General features: G+C 42.9%; 1 protein-coding gene across 10 annotated transcripts in view; it reads right to left on the bottom strand.

Annotated features, from left to right (window-relative positions):
• The window catches only part of FAM13A (family with sequence similarity 13 member A), a 339,281-nt gene that overhangs the window by 19,268 nt on the left and 303,554 nt on the right, over positions 1-16,459 (bottom strand). For all 10 annotated transcript variants that reach the window (XM_034671515.1, XM_034671514.1, XM_034671512.1 and 7 more), the window contains 6 exons: positions 16,006-16,153; positions 7,530-7,740; positions 6,912-7,050; positions 5,930-6,011; positions 4,893-5,113; positions 4,155-4,238 (listed from right to left, as the gene is read on the bottom strand). In XM_034671515.1, the coding sequence (XP_034527406.1) occupies positions 4,155-4,238; positions 4,893-5,113; positions 5,930-6,011; positions 6,912-7,050; positions 7,530-7,740; positions 16,006-16,153 (885 nt within the window). The remainder of the gene's footprint in view (positions 1-4,154; positions 4,239-4,892; positions 5,114-5,929; positions 6,012-6,911; positions 7,051-7,529; positions 7,741-16,005; positions 16,154-16,459) is intronic.

The raw sequence follows: 16,459 nt of genomic DNA, 5'->3' as shown, positions 1-16,459 counted from the left end.
ATTTTCATTTAGGTGGTAGTTCTGAATGGCTTTCCAGTGTGTGGGAATTGGGTTATTACTAAGATGTATTTTTGCACACAAATCGAACAACCTAGGCGCAAATATCTAATGGGTGAAGTCAGCACCTCCCATTCTGTGCTTTTTTTTTTTTTTAAAGATTTTATCTATCTATCTATCTATCTATCTATCTATCTATCTATCTATCTAGTACACACGAGTGGGGTGGGGAGGAGGTGAGGGAGAGACAGACTCTCAAGCAGACCCCATGCTAAGCATGGAGCCCAACGTGGGGCTCAAAGCCAGGACCCTGGGATCACGACCTGACTCGAAATCAAGAGTTGCACACTTAACTGACTGAGCCACCCAGGTGTCCTGGTCTTTGTTTTTGATTAAAGAAATTTTCCATGACTGATCTCTTACAACTCTATTTGGTTGCTCTATACAGTCTCAGATAATATTTCCAGGTACCAAGGGAACACCAGCCAATAATTAATCCACATTTAAATGGAGGAAAATCTTGGACACAAATTATAAAGTCCTGATTAGAAAACCACATTTGCCTTTCTTTATCTTTTGTGATGGTTTTTGTCTTAGCCTCAAATAAAACTTCTTCACAGAAACACCCATTCGGGCTTTGTTACCCGCACAGTGCCACACAGGTGATGACTGATGCTTTTAATGTGAAGAAAAAGACGGAATTAGAACCCTGGAATACCAGAGCTAGAAGAGCCTTATTTTTTCATATAATGAAACTAAGCCCTGGAGAGGGCAATGATTTGCCCAAGGCAATAGATTCGGGTCAAGAACCCAGGTTCATGCACTCCCAGTTCAGTTTTCTTTCCATTCACGAATAAGACATGAAGAAAAGTAGGATCTTAACACAGTGAAGACATACTAAAAATGTCACAACGAAGCATTTTCCTCTAATACGGTTTGACCAAGTTGTCTCCTTAATATAAAGAATTCTGCCTTCCAAGCTCAGAGCTCTGCCTGAGTTCACAAGACCTCTAGCAATAAATAGCAGCATGGAAGCCCCACCTTGTGAGAAATTATGCCACAGACAGACAAGACACTACGCAGCGTCCAAATCTTAGTGTAACAAGTGGTTTGAGTTTGTGTGTGGAGGGGTACCGCTGAGTCATAAAACTCCTAGCAGGAGAAGACAAATGAGACGGATTCTTTTAACTACTGCATTTTGGCCCATCGACTTAGAAAGAGGCAATTCTCTACCTTTATTATCAGGTAAAAATAGACTGGGCAAAGAGCAGATTATCCCAAGGGCAGTATTTATATAAGCTGCAGAGTTTGCATTTAAATTTGAACAGAGTGTGTTCAGTGTCACGTTAGTTCCCAAGGTATTAAAACATCATATGAAAACATACTGATGAGGAAGAGACTCAAGAAGAAAGCAGCAGCTCTCAATAAGCAACCCACTCCTTCTACGTTCTCATCAAGGAGGGGTCTGTAATACGGTGACCTGCAGTCGTGTGTTGTACTTTCTGTGACATGGTCTTTTGATGAGATCCTTAAATGCTATCCTAATAATCTGTAGGGATTTATGTGCCCTGTGTAAATGAGTGTGTTTCTGTTTTGCATTCACATGCCAACCTGCGGAATGCACTGTTAAAGCAAACAGCCTTGTTTATAAAATGTATGAGAGCAGCACACAGCGGTTTTGGCCTGTGATTCTGACCGTCACTCACTGTCCTTTCAAATCAGAATCTGTAGACTCAGCAAAAACCCAGGAGCTTTGAGCACCTGCTTTTCTAAAAACAAACAAACAAACAAACAAACAAACAAACAAAAACCAAAAACCCCCCCCTGGGGTTTGGAATGATAGGTTAGCTCTGAAAACACATGTTTTTTTAAGAAGAGTGTTGCCCAAATGGTATTTACAGTTCAAGGTCCATGGCAACACCACAGACCTAAGAATGAAAAGTTTACTCTTTGATTTTCACACTGGCCAGATATCAAATGAACTCTGCTTTTCCTGAGGAGGTTGGAGCATCATGTTCCAGAGAGAGGCAGAGAGTCTGACCAGGAACCAGCAACAAATCAAATGCCATTCAAAGTTCTAGAGCACTTGTTCCCTGCCTGATGAGGTGCTAGAATCCAGACCCAAAACGGTGTTCTTCCAACATCTAAAAGCACGATGAGAGGAAAGGGAATAATACAGCAGGGCCAAGAACTAAGATTTCATATTCCTAATGATAAGAGAGCTGAGACAATGTGCGTTCTCTCTCCTGAGTCCATCACTTAATAAGAAGCAAGCTGCAGATAGCAGAACATTTACTTGTAGCAGAATTGAAAACAACATTTAAAAAAAAGAGTGACAACATCATTGACTGGGCACCCCCCCAGCCACCTGCCAAGCCACCCAGCCCACTTCCTCAGTGCCGGACAGCCTACAGGTAAATGGGTGTGCGCATGTCTGAACTGTCCGTTGGTCTCCATGACAACCGATAACGGACAGCTACGGTATAGATAAAGCATTCGAGTCCTACCTCAGTAGCCCAAAGCTCCAGGGCTGGACTCAGTAGGGCTGGGATCTGAATCTGGGTCTGTGGATCCCAGTCCCCACACATCACTTCAGGCCAGACAGGATGAGAGGATCTGTGTCCAACTCTGAGCAACACATACCTGGCACACAAGCCCCCGGAACTGGCTGTAAAGGTTGGGACTAGAGAGCAGGTGAGAAATCACTTGGCCTCAAGCAAAGAAGTCCGTAAAGGGGTCCATCAGTGTGGATACCCACATGAGGAAAACAAGAAATGCTGGAGAAGGAAAGCACACAAGTCCCCCCTCCTTCCCCACCTGCCTGGTGGCCATGAGGAGATCTTTACTTAAAAGGCTCTCAGCCAACTGTGGAGAAGGGGCTTCTCTCTGCTAGAAGGAGTTCAGTTCTACTTCTCCAAGTTCTGAATCCTCCAGGAGAAAAGGACAAGTTTCAGAATATATCTGCACTTCAGTGCATTTACTATTTGGTTCAATGCCTTTAAAAAAATCCAAAACAAAACTTGGCCTGAAACATGACCATTATCCCAGAGTGCCAGTATTTTTCCACTGTAGGGAAGAGGCCAGTAAAATCAATCATCAGCAGCTCCAGCTTTTTTTTTTTTTTTTTTAATTTAAACCTGATAAATTCAGAACCAAAAATACCAGGAGGATGCATTCTACAGACAGTTTACTGGGCACATGGTATGTGTCGGGTCTTTGTGCTGGATGCTGAAGGTCAGGACCCTTGTCAGGCGAACAAAACCCAGAGCTCCTGCCCTCACAGATCTCAGAGTCTAGTGCATTATTCTGGAAGCTTCTTTATTCAAAAGAGTATATTTTACATGAAGTACTATCTCCATTATACAGCCATGGCTGTGATTGGAAGAGACCCCTGCACTTTGGCTGTATACAAACCCTTGTATGAATACTAACTTCACGCTCCTTCACAGCTGCTCTTAAGAACTTGTTTTGTTGTGTTCTTGACAACACTCCCCACAGAAGGTCACTGAGAGTAACTGACAAGGGTATCTGATGATGAGTCTCTTAAGGAATCGAGCAGAAGTCTACGGTGCCACTGTCTCCACCAGGACTAACGACAAACACGCAATAACCGCGCTCTGCTGAGTAACGAATCGCTTTCAACGCCTCCTGTTGCTATGGAAAGGCAAAGGCGTATTCTGGATTCCTCGCACTTTTGGTTCAGGATGGTGGCTGGGACTTCTCTACAGATGAACCCTGGCCGTGGCTACGTTGAAGAGAGATCGAACTTTAGGGCAAATCACACTAGCTTAACACCTTCATTTTAAGGACAAGAATGCCTGGAGCCAGTGACAGCTTATGCGGGCAGACTTAGGGAAGTCTCTAGGGCTTTGCGCACTCATGTATAATCTATGCCCCCCCCCTCCCGCCACTGTCCCCCTGAAGCGGAACACTAGCGACTAAATGTGAGCTGCAAACTCATGTTTCTTTGGAACTCAAATTCAGCATCCTCTCCACAGCGGAAGTCTCTGCTCAGTTTAGCCTTCAGAGAGCTTAGGTCTGCTGAAAATATGGAGTCATCTCCTAAACGTCAGGAAAACTCACGTGTCAAAGACTGAACATTCGTTTCTAAAGCCCAACAGTCGACCGCAGTCGGATATCTCCGTTCAGTCACGTACCGGCCGTCCATGAATGCTCTCGTAATAGAGCAGAGCCTTCTGCAGAGCCACTTTCTCGTTGGCAATCTGGTCTTTGGTCATATCCTGAATAAACACAAGGAGAGAGAAATGAGAGGGGGAACATTTACGAACACTCCTACTTCTTTCTGTAAACCAATTTCCTCAGGCAAGGTTAAAAAGCTTCCTCCCACAACCGTTGCTCCGAGCTCTGTGCAAAGCTCGCTCAGGAACTGGCTTGTCCGGACTTTTGCTGGGACAATGTGCGTCCACAGAGAGCACGGAAGAGTCGTCATCAACTCCGTGCATCTCCCACGTGGCAGCGAAGGCACGTGGAGGGAAGCGAGCCTGCGAAGCACATGGGGCTTAGCCTAATGGCCCAAGCGATGACTACAGTCACAAGTTACACGGTCCCAAGGGTTCGCCTACAATCCTTCTACTCTAGAGTCATCAAACCGTCTGTTAACCTGAACGAGTCCTTTCTGTGATCTCTACACGAGAGTGTGCTGCTCTCAACGGGTCGTCATAAAGCAAAAGACTAGCACTGAAAACACTCAAGCTGTTCCACCTGCTTCTCTAGACATCTAAGAGTGTGGGAGAGAGGGCGTGGGAGGTCTGAGAGGGCGTCGCTGCATCCCTCTTCCCACAGGGACCCATGCGTCGGGCCCTATGTTTCCACCACGCTGACTGGAGTGGTTTAGGACTAGCAGCTGGCTTAGGGCCTCCACCGAATCTCCACACCTTAATGTCCTCAGGACGGCTGCTCTCTGCCCGCTTCTCCAGGAGCTTCCTCTGGATGGATTCCAGGGTGGCTTCGACACTAGGCTTTACGGCTTTATCGACGAGCTCCTGCTTCTTCTCGTCTTCTTTCTCAAGCTGGGAACCGAAACTCTTGGGAAGCGTGTTGCTTCGCTGCCTCATCCTGGGGGCTAGGTCCTCTTCAGATATCTTTAGTTTGGACTCTGGTGTGAAAACATTTGGGGAGGTGATGCGTGAGAACTGATGTCTGTTGAACCCCAGTTGTTTTTCTCTGGTGTTAATAACTGTTTAGCCCCATCTTTTTTCAGAAAGTATCTAATTATAACAGTAGTTGAAATCCCTGGGTTATTATGTAATACCGAAGAAAATGCTAACATCTTCTTGGATTATTTGGAATGTTCCCCTAATGCAAATTCCCGAGAAAGCTTTAGCTATGTAACATCCATGCTTTAGTCACACCAACAGGTTTGCTGTTCTCAGAATGTGGCAGATGCTTCCTATACTCACTCCCTTACTGTTTGCTGGCATCGACTGATCCAGCACCCAACTGCTGGCCAACTTTTTCCAGATAACCTACGTACCTCACTTTGGAATTATTTTCCCTTTGTATTCCATTTGGTCGTTTATATGACTATCTCCTAAAGACAGCATGCTTTTTGAGGGACAAGGACCCAATCCTTTTTATACTCCTCCGTGCTCACAGGTCTCCTGATACCGCCGCAAATAAAATCCTGGTACTTAGTATTGAACTGAAACCATCACCCTTAAATTCATGATTTAGGGAAATGCGGAAATGCTGCAGAATTTGCATCTTAGCTGATCAGGGTTGTCCTGTGATGGAGACCATGGTGAGACACGGGGAAGGTGTCCTCTGAACAGCAGGAGCACTGGGGGGCAGCGTCAAGGAACTTGTGTTTTCTCAACTATTTCAGCAGTGGCACTCAGGGTGTGGTGAGATGGCGAATTCTGCAGGTGGCTTGTCTTACAGAAACCATGCAGAGGTCTAAAACTTTACCTACCTTTAAGCTGTTTCCGGAATTTGGCAAGGTCATTTGTCCATTTTAGAACCTCTGGATTGGCTGCTTTGTCACTGTGGGAAGGCTGAGAAAAGCAGAATCTAATGTAAATATTTTCAAACTGGGGCAGGAAAAAGAAGAGTTTGATGATCACTTTATTTTATTTTTTCTTTTTAAAGATTTTCTTTATTTGAGAGAGAGAGAAAACACACAAGGGCAGAGGGAGAAGCAGACTCCTGTGGTGCTTGATCCCGGAACCCTGGGATCATGACCTGAGTCGAAGGCAGATGCTTAACCAACTGAGCCACCCAGGCGCCCCATGATCAGTTTGTTTTAAAGAGCAAGAGAAAGTTGAATCCCACTGGAAAAAGAAATTCATCATAAATAATCAGAGCAAACGTCATAGGTGTAATTCCATTATCCTTCTTTACATCTGGTTATTTTTGATGCTTTCAAAGAATTCCTCACAGGCAAAATGCTGGACTTCTGTGAAGTTCATGGCCCCATTTCATGAGTTGTAGGGTTTAAGCTATCAGGCTAACAGAATGGAAAGCAGAGGGGGGTACGTTTTACACTGGAAACACCATGCAAAATGCCTTTCTGCCACTCTTGTGGGCAATGCTAAGATAGAGCTGAGAGTAGAATGAGGTCAATACTAATGAAATTTTAGAAGATAATCTTGAATTAAGTTTTAGCCAAAATAAAGAATCATTTAATGGTTTTCCCCATTCCCTCACATGGATAAGTTTATAAGAGATCAACGAAAACTTTCAATTATTTGTAAGAATACCCTGTGCAAGGAAAATGCTGATACATGATGTCGGGGGCTTCTCGGGGTTTACTATCCAATTGTTATTGTCTGTTTTGAGTCTCCACAGAAATCTCCCTTAACTTCTGATCACTTCTCCGAGTTGCTGATGTGCCATCATGTCAGCATGTCTGGGGACACGAGGGGACAGGGACAACCCTGTGAGGAGACACTTACTCTGTACTTCCTCTCCTCTTCAAATCTATCTTCGAACTTTCGGATCTTCTTTTTAAGGCTCTGAATCCTTCGAGTGAGCTGGGCAGGTGTCAGGTCCTCCCGCTCGTCGTCGCAGGACCCGAGAGAGGAGCTCCGGCGCCTGCGAGGGGCACAGGGTGGGGCACTCACTGCCTGCTGAGGGGCTCGGGGACGGGGATGCGGCACGGAGGCAGAGGGTCCAGACAGTCTCCATCCTCTCGAATAAAAGAAAGTGGACTACCAATTCATTTTGTGACCCTGAGCTCTCTGTGTCCCACCTATCAGACAGGTCTAACTTTCTCTCGCTCACATTAACAATTAGCAAAGGCAGGACTGAAATATATGCTGCAGACCTGAAAGTTAAATTTTAGATAGCTCTGGAAAGGATGTGCTAATGGAAATTCAGTATGTGGTGATGCAATTGGGCCAACTGAAACATTACAACAGAGCCTGTGTACCAGGATGGAGTATTCCTGATAAGTTCTTCCACAGACTTACAACGTAATAAAAAAAAAAATAATTTACCGGCCATCAACCCCATTCCTATTCTTTCTAAGGTTATGGCGATGATATATTTGCTTATCAGCAACACAAACATACCTCATGAAAGAATGGGAATTTGGGGGAGAAGGAGGCACTTCCGTGTCATCCAGGTATTGCCTACTCTGCCCGTAAGCATAGAACCGAGGAGAGAGCATGGGGTCACTGTCCTCATCCAGAAGCTGGCGAATCAGGCGCCCGGCCTGCGGGGAGAGGCGTGCTTCATCAGAGCCCACGTTCTCCTGCTGCCATGAGAAGGTAGGGATAGGCTCTGGAAAATAAGGAAGGGAAGAAGTCAAAATTGCTCATGAAAGCATAATTGTTTCCTAAGTTTTCTGAATGGTGTAGGAGGCACTGAATTTAGGAGGCATTGAACAACCTCACATTTCAGATATAAGGTTCTGATGGAGGATGCAATGCCCCCACTGGAATCATCCATATATCTGCCAGCCATCACCTACCTCCTAGCTCTGTCCTCATTTGCTTTCACAAGAGAATTTACTCGGGCTGCCTGGAGGAATGGCCTTAAAGACGGAGAGCAAATAGTGTATGCTTCCAACCTCCCCTGCAGGTCAGGGACAAGAACTTTGCCAGGTGAGGGCATCATGGAGAAGAAAAGCACGTGTGCCAGGGAGAGAGCTATTTGGCTTCGTGGCTACACGTCCTTCACTGAAACAGCCAGGGAGTCATATTCATCTTGTGAGAACCCATTGACCTAGGAGTTTGCACCTTCTGTCTGGGGCCTTCAGTAAGCTGTTCACATGCTTCTGCTTAGTGCTGGGATTAGCATGTGTAAGATGCACGTTTTACACTTGAAATTTCAGAAGCTGCCCAAGACTACGGTTAACATAAGATGCTTACATAAATTAGTCAAAAACAAAAAGAAAAAGAAGGATGCCTTACAAAGGGTAAATCTGTACAAATTATTTTAGATAGTCTTTTAAGAAAAAACACACTCCACACAACATCCTGATTTGTCATTGTTGGAAGGAATAGGGGGATATATATTTCTCTTTCCTTTGAGACCCATATCAGTATATTCCTTTCTGCATTAAAAAAAATCCTATCAGATTTTAAAGGTAGATCTCAGATATGTAGGGTATTTCATCTGTAGCAGTCCCTGCATTAAAAAAAAAAAAGGTACGTTTTAAGTATAGTTATGAATTACTGTGACTTACGCAAGGCTGGGATCTGGCCATGCTCTGAAATTCTGGGATTCCTAGAGCAACATTTGTTCCTTCAGCTATTAAAGTGTTTTATCAAATCTAAAAAATTATCTTAAACAAGTGCTTGTTCAGTATTTTATTCAGGAAGATTACATCATAATCATAGAACATCAGAACTGGATGAAACTTCACACATCATCTAATTTAGTGATTCCTCAATCCCAGCTGCACGTTAGCATGACGAAGGGAAAGACGCATAACTTCTAATGCACAGGTTCTCACACCACCTAACTAAACGGAATATTTAGGTGAGGGCCCAGACACCCGGCTCCCTCTGACACGTGAACTTTAAAAGCTGCCCAAGTGAATGTAAATGCATTCAGGTTTGAGAACCACGGATTCAATCCAACACATTACAGACAAGGACATTGAAACCCAAAGAATTTAAGAGCAAATATCTTATCAACGACAAGAGTTGGGACTAAAATGAAATCTCCTGACTTGAAGGACAGTGCTTCAATTTAGTACGTGCCAGACGCTCCAACCACAAGAATGACCACCTGAAATTTTTGAAGACCCCAAAGTAGGAGAGATAAACACATTGTTAGAAAAAATAACCTCATGTGGAATAAGGTCCATAGGTTCTCAAAATTTAAAGAGAATAAAGTCATATGGGAACTTAGATGGTAATATATATTATTTTTTAAAAAAACGAAAGCAGGGTTACAGACAGATTTTTATCTGCTAGTCTCAGAAAGTGGCAGGGAACACTCTGGCCGGAGGTGACCAGGATTCCCCCCACCCCGTCCCATTTGCACTGAAGCTTGCAGAAGGCTCCTCCTAAGTGTCCAGGCTCAGATATGATCAGCTCCAAACTGCTGCATAAAAGAGCAAAATACCGATGAGAAGTGAGGGAAGGAGAGGGTAAGAGGAAAGTAATCCCTAGAGAAGTAAGAAGAGTCTAGTGTTAAGTTACAGAAAATGGAACTATGAAACTGGCCATGCTGTATCTTTTATTTCATGATAAGACAGCAGTGGTGTTCTGTAAGGACGAATATCAACAGAGTCAGGCAGGGAAAGGGTTAAGATGAGCCGGTAATAACGTCACTGGCAGAGTGGCAAAGCAGCAAAACAAGGTGGGGGGAAGGCCAAGGTGGTGTGCGGGGTACAGAGGGCACAGGCAAAGCAATGTCTGATGTTGATATTGGCATGTGGGTGTGCTGGCCAGTTTGACATTTCTACTCATCACAGTTTAGTTTGAAAAGGTGTTACCTTAGATCCTGAAATCCTTTAATTTGTCTGAACCTAGCAGAATATCTCTTGAGAAATATCACAACTCATCTTTCAGTTTTCAATGATGTGGCCTCTGTGTACGAAACAAGAGTGTCTGTGACCGTTATCCAAGCAGGTCTCCAGTAAAAAATGTATTGTGATCCTGAATTAACGATACAACACTAATCATGGAACTGAGTTATGCTTATTTGATGCTTTGTGGAGCCATTCGTCAGATTTCCTTTGTGTTAACACAGACCCATTCCTGACCGCTCACTTGACTAAGAAGACCCAATGTGCCCTTTTCTTAGCGTCACCATTGGTATATATGAAACACACAGCTGAAGCAATTCTAGCTTATGGGTGACATTTTCTCTTAAAGGATATAGTTAGCGTAAATGAATTCACTAAAAAATGACAAATGTAAAACCATTATGAATTTCAATTAACAAAATAAAGTTATGTTGCATCATCAGTATGCATGTAGAAGAGAAGTTTCTCACCTATCCAACATGAAATGCTTGCATTTCTCTCTCCTTTCTCTGTTTCCGTGGATATATTCATTTACTTTTTTTATTGAAATATCATGAACATACAGTGTTATATTAGTTTCAGGTATATAACATTCAACAATTCCCTGCATTACTCAGTGCTCATCAAGATAAGTGCACTCTTACTCCCTTTTATCTATTTCACCCTTCCCCCCACCCACTTCCCTCTGGCAACCACCGAGTCTGGTTTTTGTCTCTTTTTTTTTCCCTTGTTCATTTGTTTTGTTTCTTAAATTCCACATGAGTAAAATCATATGGTACATGTCTTTTTCAGTCTGATTTATTTCAGTTAGCATAATACTCTCTAGACCCATCTGTGTCATTGCAAAGGGCAAGATCTCACTCTTTCCTTTTTTCTACAGAATTATAATTTAAGGCTCTTATAATTTATAAAATTACATATAATATGCAGTTCAATATAACTAAATCAAGAAAACCAACTATTTTTCTGTTTTAGTTTGTAATGATCTAAAAATATAAGGCCTACTCATGTTTTCATAGTTGACACTCAACTAGACGAAGAAGAAAGAACCGAGTAAGAACAGTGCATAGAGGACAGGATGCCCAATTGCATTCCCTGCCTAGAGATTCAGTTTTGAGGGTGTATTCATTGACCATTCCCAGTGCCTAGTCTGAGAAATAGTTTATACTTTAATCAGTAATTCTAGAGCAATGAAATGGACAAAGATATTGCAAGAAAAATATTCAAAGGGAAAACAGAAAAGATTTGAGGCTTCGAATTAGATTTTCACCTTAAAGCACCACATGAAAGAAATGCGCTTTTATATCCAGACCAGAATTCCTTAAGTTCCGTGATTTTAGCCATGTGTCTTGTCACAAAGAACTCTGGACATAAATATGGCATGTCTCTCTATGAAAAATTAATCCACCAGGACAGCTGACATCAAAGCAGGTCAGAAGTAACAGAGATAAAAGCTGTATTCACGCTACCTAAGTAACAGAAGAGAATAGGTCCTGGGGGAGTTCCAATTCAGACACTACAGTACACACGGAAATAAAGGAAATTCGCTGCAGGAAGAAGAAACACGGTTCTGAGTAATATTAATGTGGTCATTGGGATATAGCTACTCTCTGCTTAGCCAGCCAGATCCATTTGCTAGACAAAAGAAAATTAGCTACTAAGATGATTTATTGCAGAAATCTGCCAGAATTAAGGGAGCTGATGTTTTCCACTTCTCACTTCCAACTACATGCTATTTAGTCATTACTCCCTGGCACGGCTCCTCGGTGGTGTGACAAGGTATGTGCACATCCCAGACACCAGAAGATGCAAACCCCCCTGGGGAGGAAAATCCTATTATAAAAATTTCCTTAGTGTTCCACAACTTAACCTTGGAACAATGGTAGTCCTATTAAATTGTTCAAAAAATCTTGCAAACTATCAGAGTTAGAAGGAACCTTAGTAGTCAGCTTTGTCAATCCCAATTTAATCCTTGCATTTCATATATCTGCCTTGTCTCTATTTGCAAATTTAATAAGTAGGCCCTTAATTGCTCCATTCAAGTCATAATAAAATGTGTGGAACAGGCTAGAGCTGGGGACTTTCCTAATGAGAATACCCCCATTTGTGTCAACTTTGATCAGTGTATCTGCAAATTTAAGTACTGTTGCTTAATCAGTTACTAATTCATTCTGCTACCTGACTGCTATTCCTTCCACATCTGACAGGGCACTGGAGTCCCCATTAACGGCCCAGCTGAGGTCTTTTCAAATGCGACATTTCCTAATCCAGAGTCACACACACATACACAAGGAGGTTGGTTTGGTAAAATCTGTCCTTGGCCAACAGTGCTAGGACCCAGTAATTATGAACTCCTTCTCTGTGTTCAGAGTCACCCACTGTCATTAGGCAGAACTGGGCTCTGGTTTCAAAGATGTCCAACTTAGGCTGGTTTTTCCTGAAACTATACTTGGAAACATTTGTGGAAGACAGTAACAACATCAACTAACACGTAGTGCCTGTTAGGTACTTGTACTGTGTCAAGCACTTTGCAAATATTAGCCCACTTAATCCTTGCAACAAACTTGCTAAGTGAATACTACAATATCTGTTTGCTCATTATTAATCTGTTGTTATGCTTATTTATTTATTTATATTTAAAAAAAATATTTGCGGGAGAGAGAGACATAGCACAAGCAGGTGGAACAGGAGAGGGAGAAGCAGACTCCCCATTGAGAAGGGAGACCAACGTGGGGCTCAATCCCAGGACCCTGAGACCATGACCTGAGCCAAAGGCAGATGCTTCACCGACTGAGCCACCCGGGTGCCCCTCTTACACCTATTTAAAGATGGAGAAAACGAGGCCGAAACTGTAACACATTTACTAACTTGTCCACACAGCTGCTGAAGTAGTAGGGCCAGGGTCTGAACCCCGGACGTGCCTGGTCTTAGCCATTATGGCCCACTGCTTGCCAGGACACGTAACTGGCATTGCTGAGAAAGAGGCATCAGAGAGGAAGTCAGGAGACTTCGTTATCTTGAATCATTTTCCTTCTTTTGGCCTCAGCTTTCCTAGCTGTATAATGGCAGAGTCCAGTCAAAAAAGTTTTAAGATCCCCTGCTTCTTCATCATTCTTTCAGAATTTCCACAGTTATTTTTGACAGGTAGTAAGCAATAAATAAGAAATATAAAGAATTTAAGCCCTTTAAAAATGTTCTTTTAAGCTTAACTTCACCAGGACAACATTAATAGAGAAAGCTGAGTATTTAAACCTTAATACTTCCACAAATGGTACCCCCAAATCAACATGAACTGGCTGATTAGGAACATTCTAATTATGCAGTTCTGAAGGGCTTTACATAACAAATAATAATACATTTGATTTGTATACTCATTTAATTTTGGAGAGTGGAAGTAATAAAATAATAATACGATGTGGATAGGTAAAAAATGGGCCTGAATACATAGCTACATACAGAGAGAGAGAAAAAAAGAAAAAAGCATGTGTTATATATCTGCCAACAAGCACGATTAGACTCTGATCCTACGTTCACTCTGAGAGGGTTCTACTCTATGTAGGCTATGGAATCTAATGACTAGGTTCATTTCCTTTTTTGTTGCCCTGATAAGTACGCCCCAGAAGCCAGAGAACGTCACTGCCATATGGGAGCACCCACCGCTGAGGCTAGCGCCAACAGTCTGCTCACTGAGTATCGTCTCACCCAGCATTCTACGATCTGTATGAATAAGAGAGTGTGAACTAAGTGTGGGGATGGGGAACAGACCAGCAAACCAAAAACAGCAGGTTACACTACATCGTGGCTTGGAGACTGGCAAGGGAGACTTACAGACACATTCTGGCTCAGAAGGTTTGAGTAACTATTACTTCCATGTATATATTTTGTTGCCCTGGTTTCACTTTCACACTTTAAATTAGTGCAAAGTGGATTCCTTACCGCAAAGCTATCATTTTGTTGGTTTATTGTTGAGGCAATAAAGGAAAGGTAATATTTTAGTGCTTGGAGACTGATGGCGCTCATCTGAACTATCCCTTATGCAAGAATTCCTTTATTTTGACTATACTTACTGTTACAATATAACATGAAAATTTAAAATAAATATATGATAAAAAATGGCCTTGAAATGAATCCGTGTAGATTTTTAAGATACGCAAGTTCAGTAACTAATGCAGTTAACTGGCAGAAGTTAACACAAGTCCTTTCATAAATTACATAGATAACACAACAAGCATTTCCAAGCCTACTCTATTTTTCCCCCAATAAGCTTTTTAAAATTCCATCTAGTTTCCAATATAACAAAATGTTTGTTCCTTCATATTATTATTATTATTATTATTATTATTATTACTGTTGTTATTATCTAGAAGAGAGTTCTTTACATTAAGTAATAAAACAGTTTTAAGGAAAGTTAGCTTCCAACCCCGCTGGAGGGAATTTTCATACTGGCCTCTTAACATTTGCTTGAAGAGATCACAAATTTATGACTGACCAAAATAAAAATCACCAAACTGAGTCCATTTCAGGGGGGATTAGAAGAATCTCCCTGCCCCTTTACTGAATACACCAAGATAATGTACCTAATCTGAATTCTGTCCAAAAATCCTCGTTTTTGTCTAGAATTCTGTGCTACTGATGTGAGGAGACCGTACTTCTGAAACCTAAATACAGCAGTTGTTTTGGCTATTGCTTTTTTCTTTTATTTGGGCAACAGTGGCTACTATGAGACTTTTTTGGGGGGGGGGAGATTTGTTTTTAATGAATTTAAAACACACCGGAATATTCCAAAGTACACAAAACAAAAGAAGAACAATAAAACACTACCCAGGAATGTATCACTGAAATTAAAAGGAAAACAAAACAAAACACCCTGCAATTTTTTCTAGTGACCGTACCATGAGCTGGGAAGGTCTGAGAAAATCTCCCACCCAACTGCCTCATTACATGGTAAAAGGCTAGGACATGTTTCTTGGATTGCAAACTGGGAGTACGAGAACAAAAAAACAAACAGTTCGCTTTTGCTTCACCAAGCCCTGGATGCAAGGAGCATAAAGGGATTGCTATTTTTCACCCGGTGGTCTGTTTAGATCGCGTTTTGCTCCTTCATCTAAACTCATTATCCTAATGAGTACTTTTTTGGTTTAAAAAGGGGTGGGGAAAAGACAAGGAAATCCAGGTGCTTCAGAAAAGGACGGATTCCTTGTAGCTGTGATTCTCTCTGTCACTGTGTTAGGTCGTGCTGCTGTTCTGAAACCAGGCACACAATTTCTCCCCCTTTGCAGCCTCCAAACACACGCAGCGTACAGAGGCAGCTCGACACGCATTTTGGACACACACTGATACAGGTCTGGATGCAGACACATGGATAAGGAGAGCAGAGCCGCTTGAGGGCACTGTCGCCACCGCCTTCCTGAAATGCAGTTTTGACAAGACGAGGACACCCTCTTCTTCCTCACAAGTACATTTCTACTGTTTTGCCAAAATCTCTAGAAAAACCAACCTTCCACACTGGATCATTGCAGGCTTTCCATTGGAAGCACTTTTTATTCAGTGTTCTCTTTGATAAGCAAATCCCTTATGCTGGCTGACCTGGCTTTTAAAAAATTCTATCCATATAAACAATCACAGAAGCAAAGCTTCTGTTTTCTCGAACACATGGGACAGAGATTTAATGAAGGAGGTGGCCGGCTGGTGTGCAGCAGCCGAAGAGCAGCTGCGCCCAGATGAAGTCCTAAATGTGGGAGGCTTCCTCAGTACTCTGCTCGGGACTACTAGACGGGGAACACATACGCGGACCGGCACTCCAGGTGAGTTAGGAAATAAAGAAGGCTGCAAGGTGACGCTACGATAGAGGGCAAGCACGTTTTCTTTCTTAGATTGCAATCCCTCCTGGCAACACGTAACGTGACACATTCCTATGCCAGGGAGAGGATTTGCAGTCATTTCGGAAATGCAGTTACTCCTACACCCATCGCTTTCATACATCCATGTGGTGACGCGCCTCTCATTTGGGCTACTTTATATATGCTTTTCCAATAATAAATCATCCAAATAGCAGCCGATCCTACCTTCCCAGCTCTTCTCGTCACACAATGCAGTCAGGTCGAGCTCAGGCACTTCGGAGACAAAGCTCTCCTGCTGGTCCTCGGCATCTTGAGTCCTCTGCAGTTTGGTGTCAGGTATGCTGGGACGCTCCTGAATCTTCATTGCGGGGCTCTGTAATAACAGCACAACGTCTCCAAAGAGCTCCTGCTCACCAAAACCCACACATGTCTGCAGCGGTACCACTCCTTCTGGATGAAGCCGCGCAAGCCCTAGCGGCAGACGCACCCAGCACAGAAATCACAATCATAGCTTGATGCCCCCTGGATACTCGCTGGCTGCTTGCATGCAAAAAGCAACCGTCCATCTGTGCTCCTAGAACTTTTCTTCTGTGAGAAAGACAAGAGGATTTCCAAGAGCTGCTGCTCCTGATAACTGCAGGCAGCTGACAGTCTTGATGGTTACTGATTGGGGCCGGGA

The sequence above is a fragment of the Ailuropoda melanoleuca genome, chromosome 11, assembly GCF_002007445.2.
Source record: "Ailuropoda melanoleuca isolate Jingjing chromosome 11, ASM200744v2, whole genome shotgun sequence".
In the NCBI taxonomy this organism is placed as follows: domain Eukaryota; kingdom Metazoa; phylum Chordata; class Mammalia; order Carnivora; family Ursidae; genus Ailuropoda; species Ailuropoda melanoleuca.
This window is presented reverse-complemented; position numbering and strand designations above follow the sequence as displayed.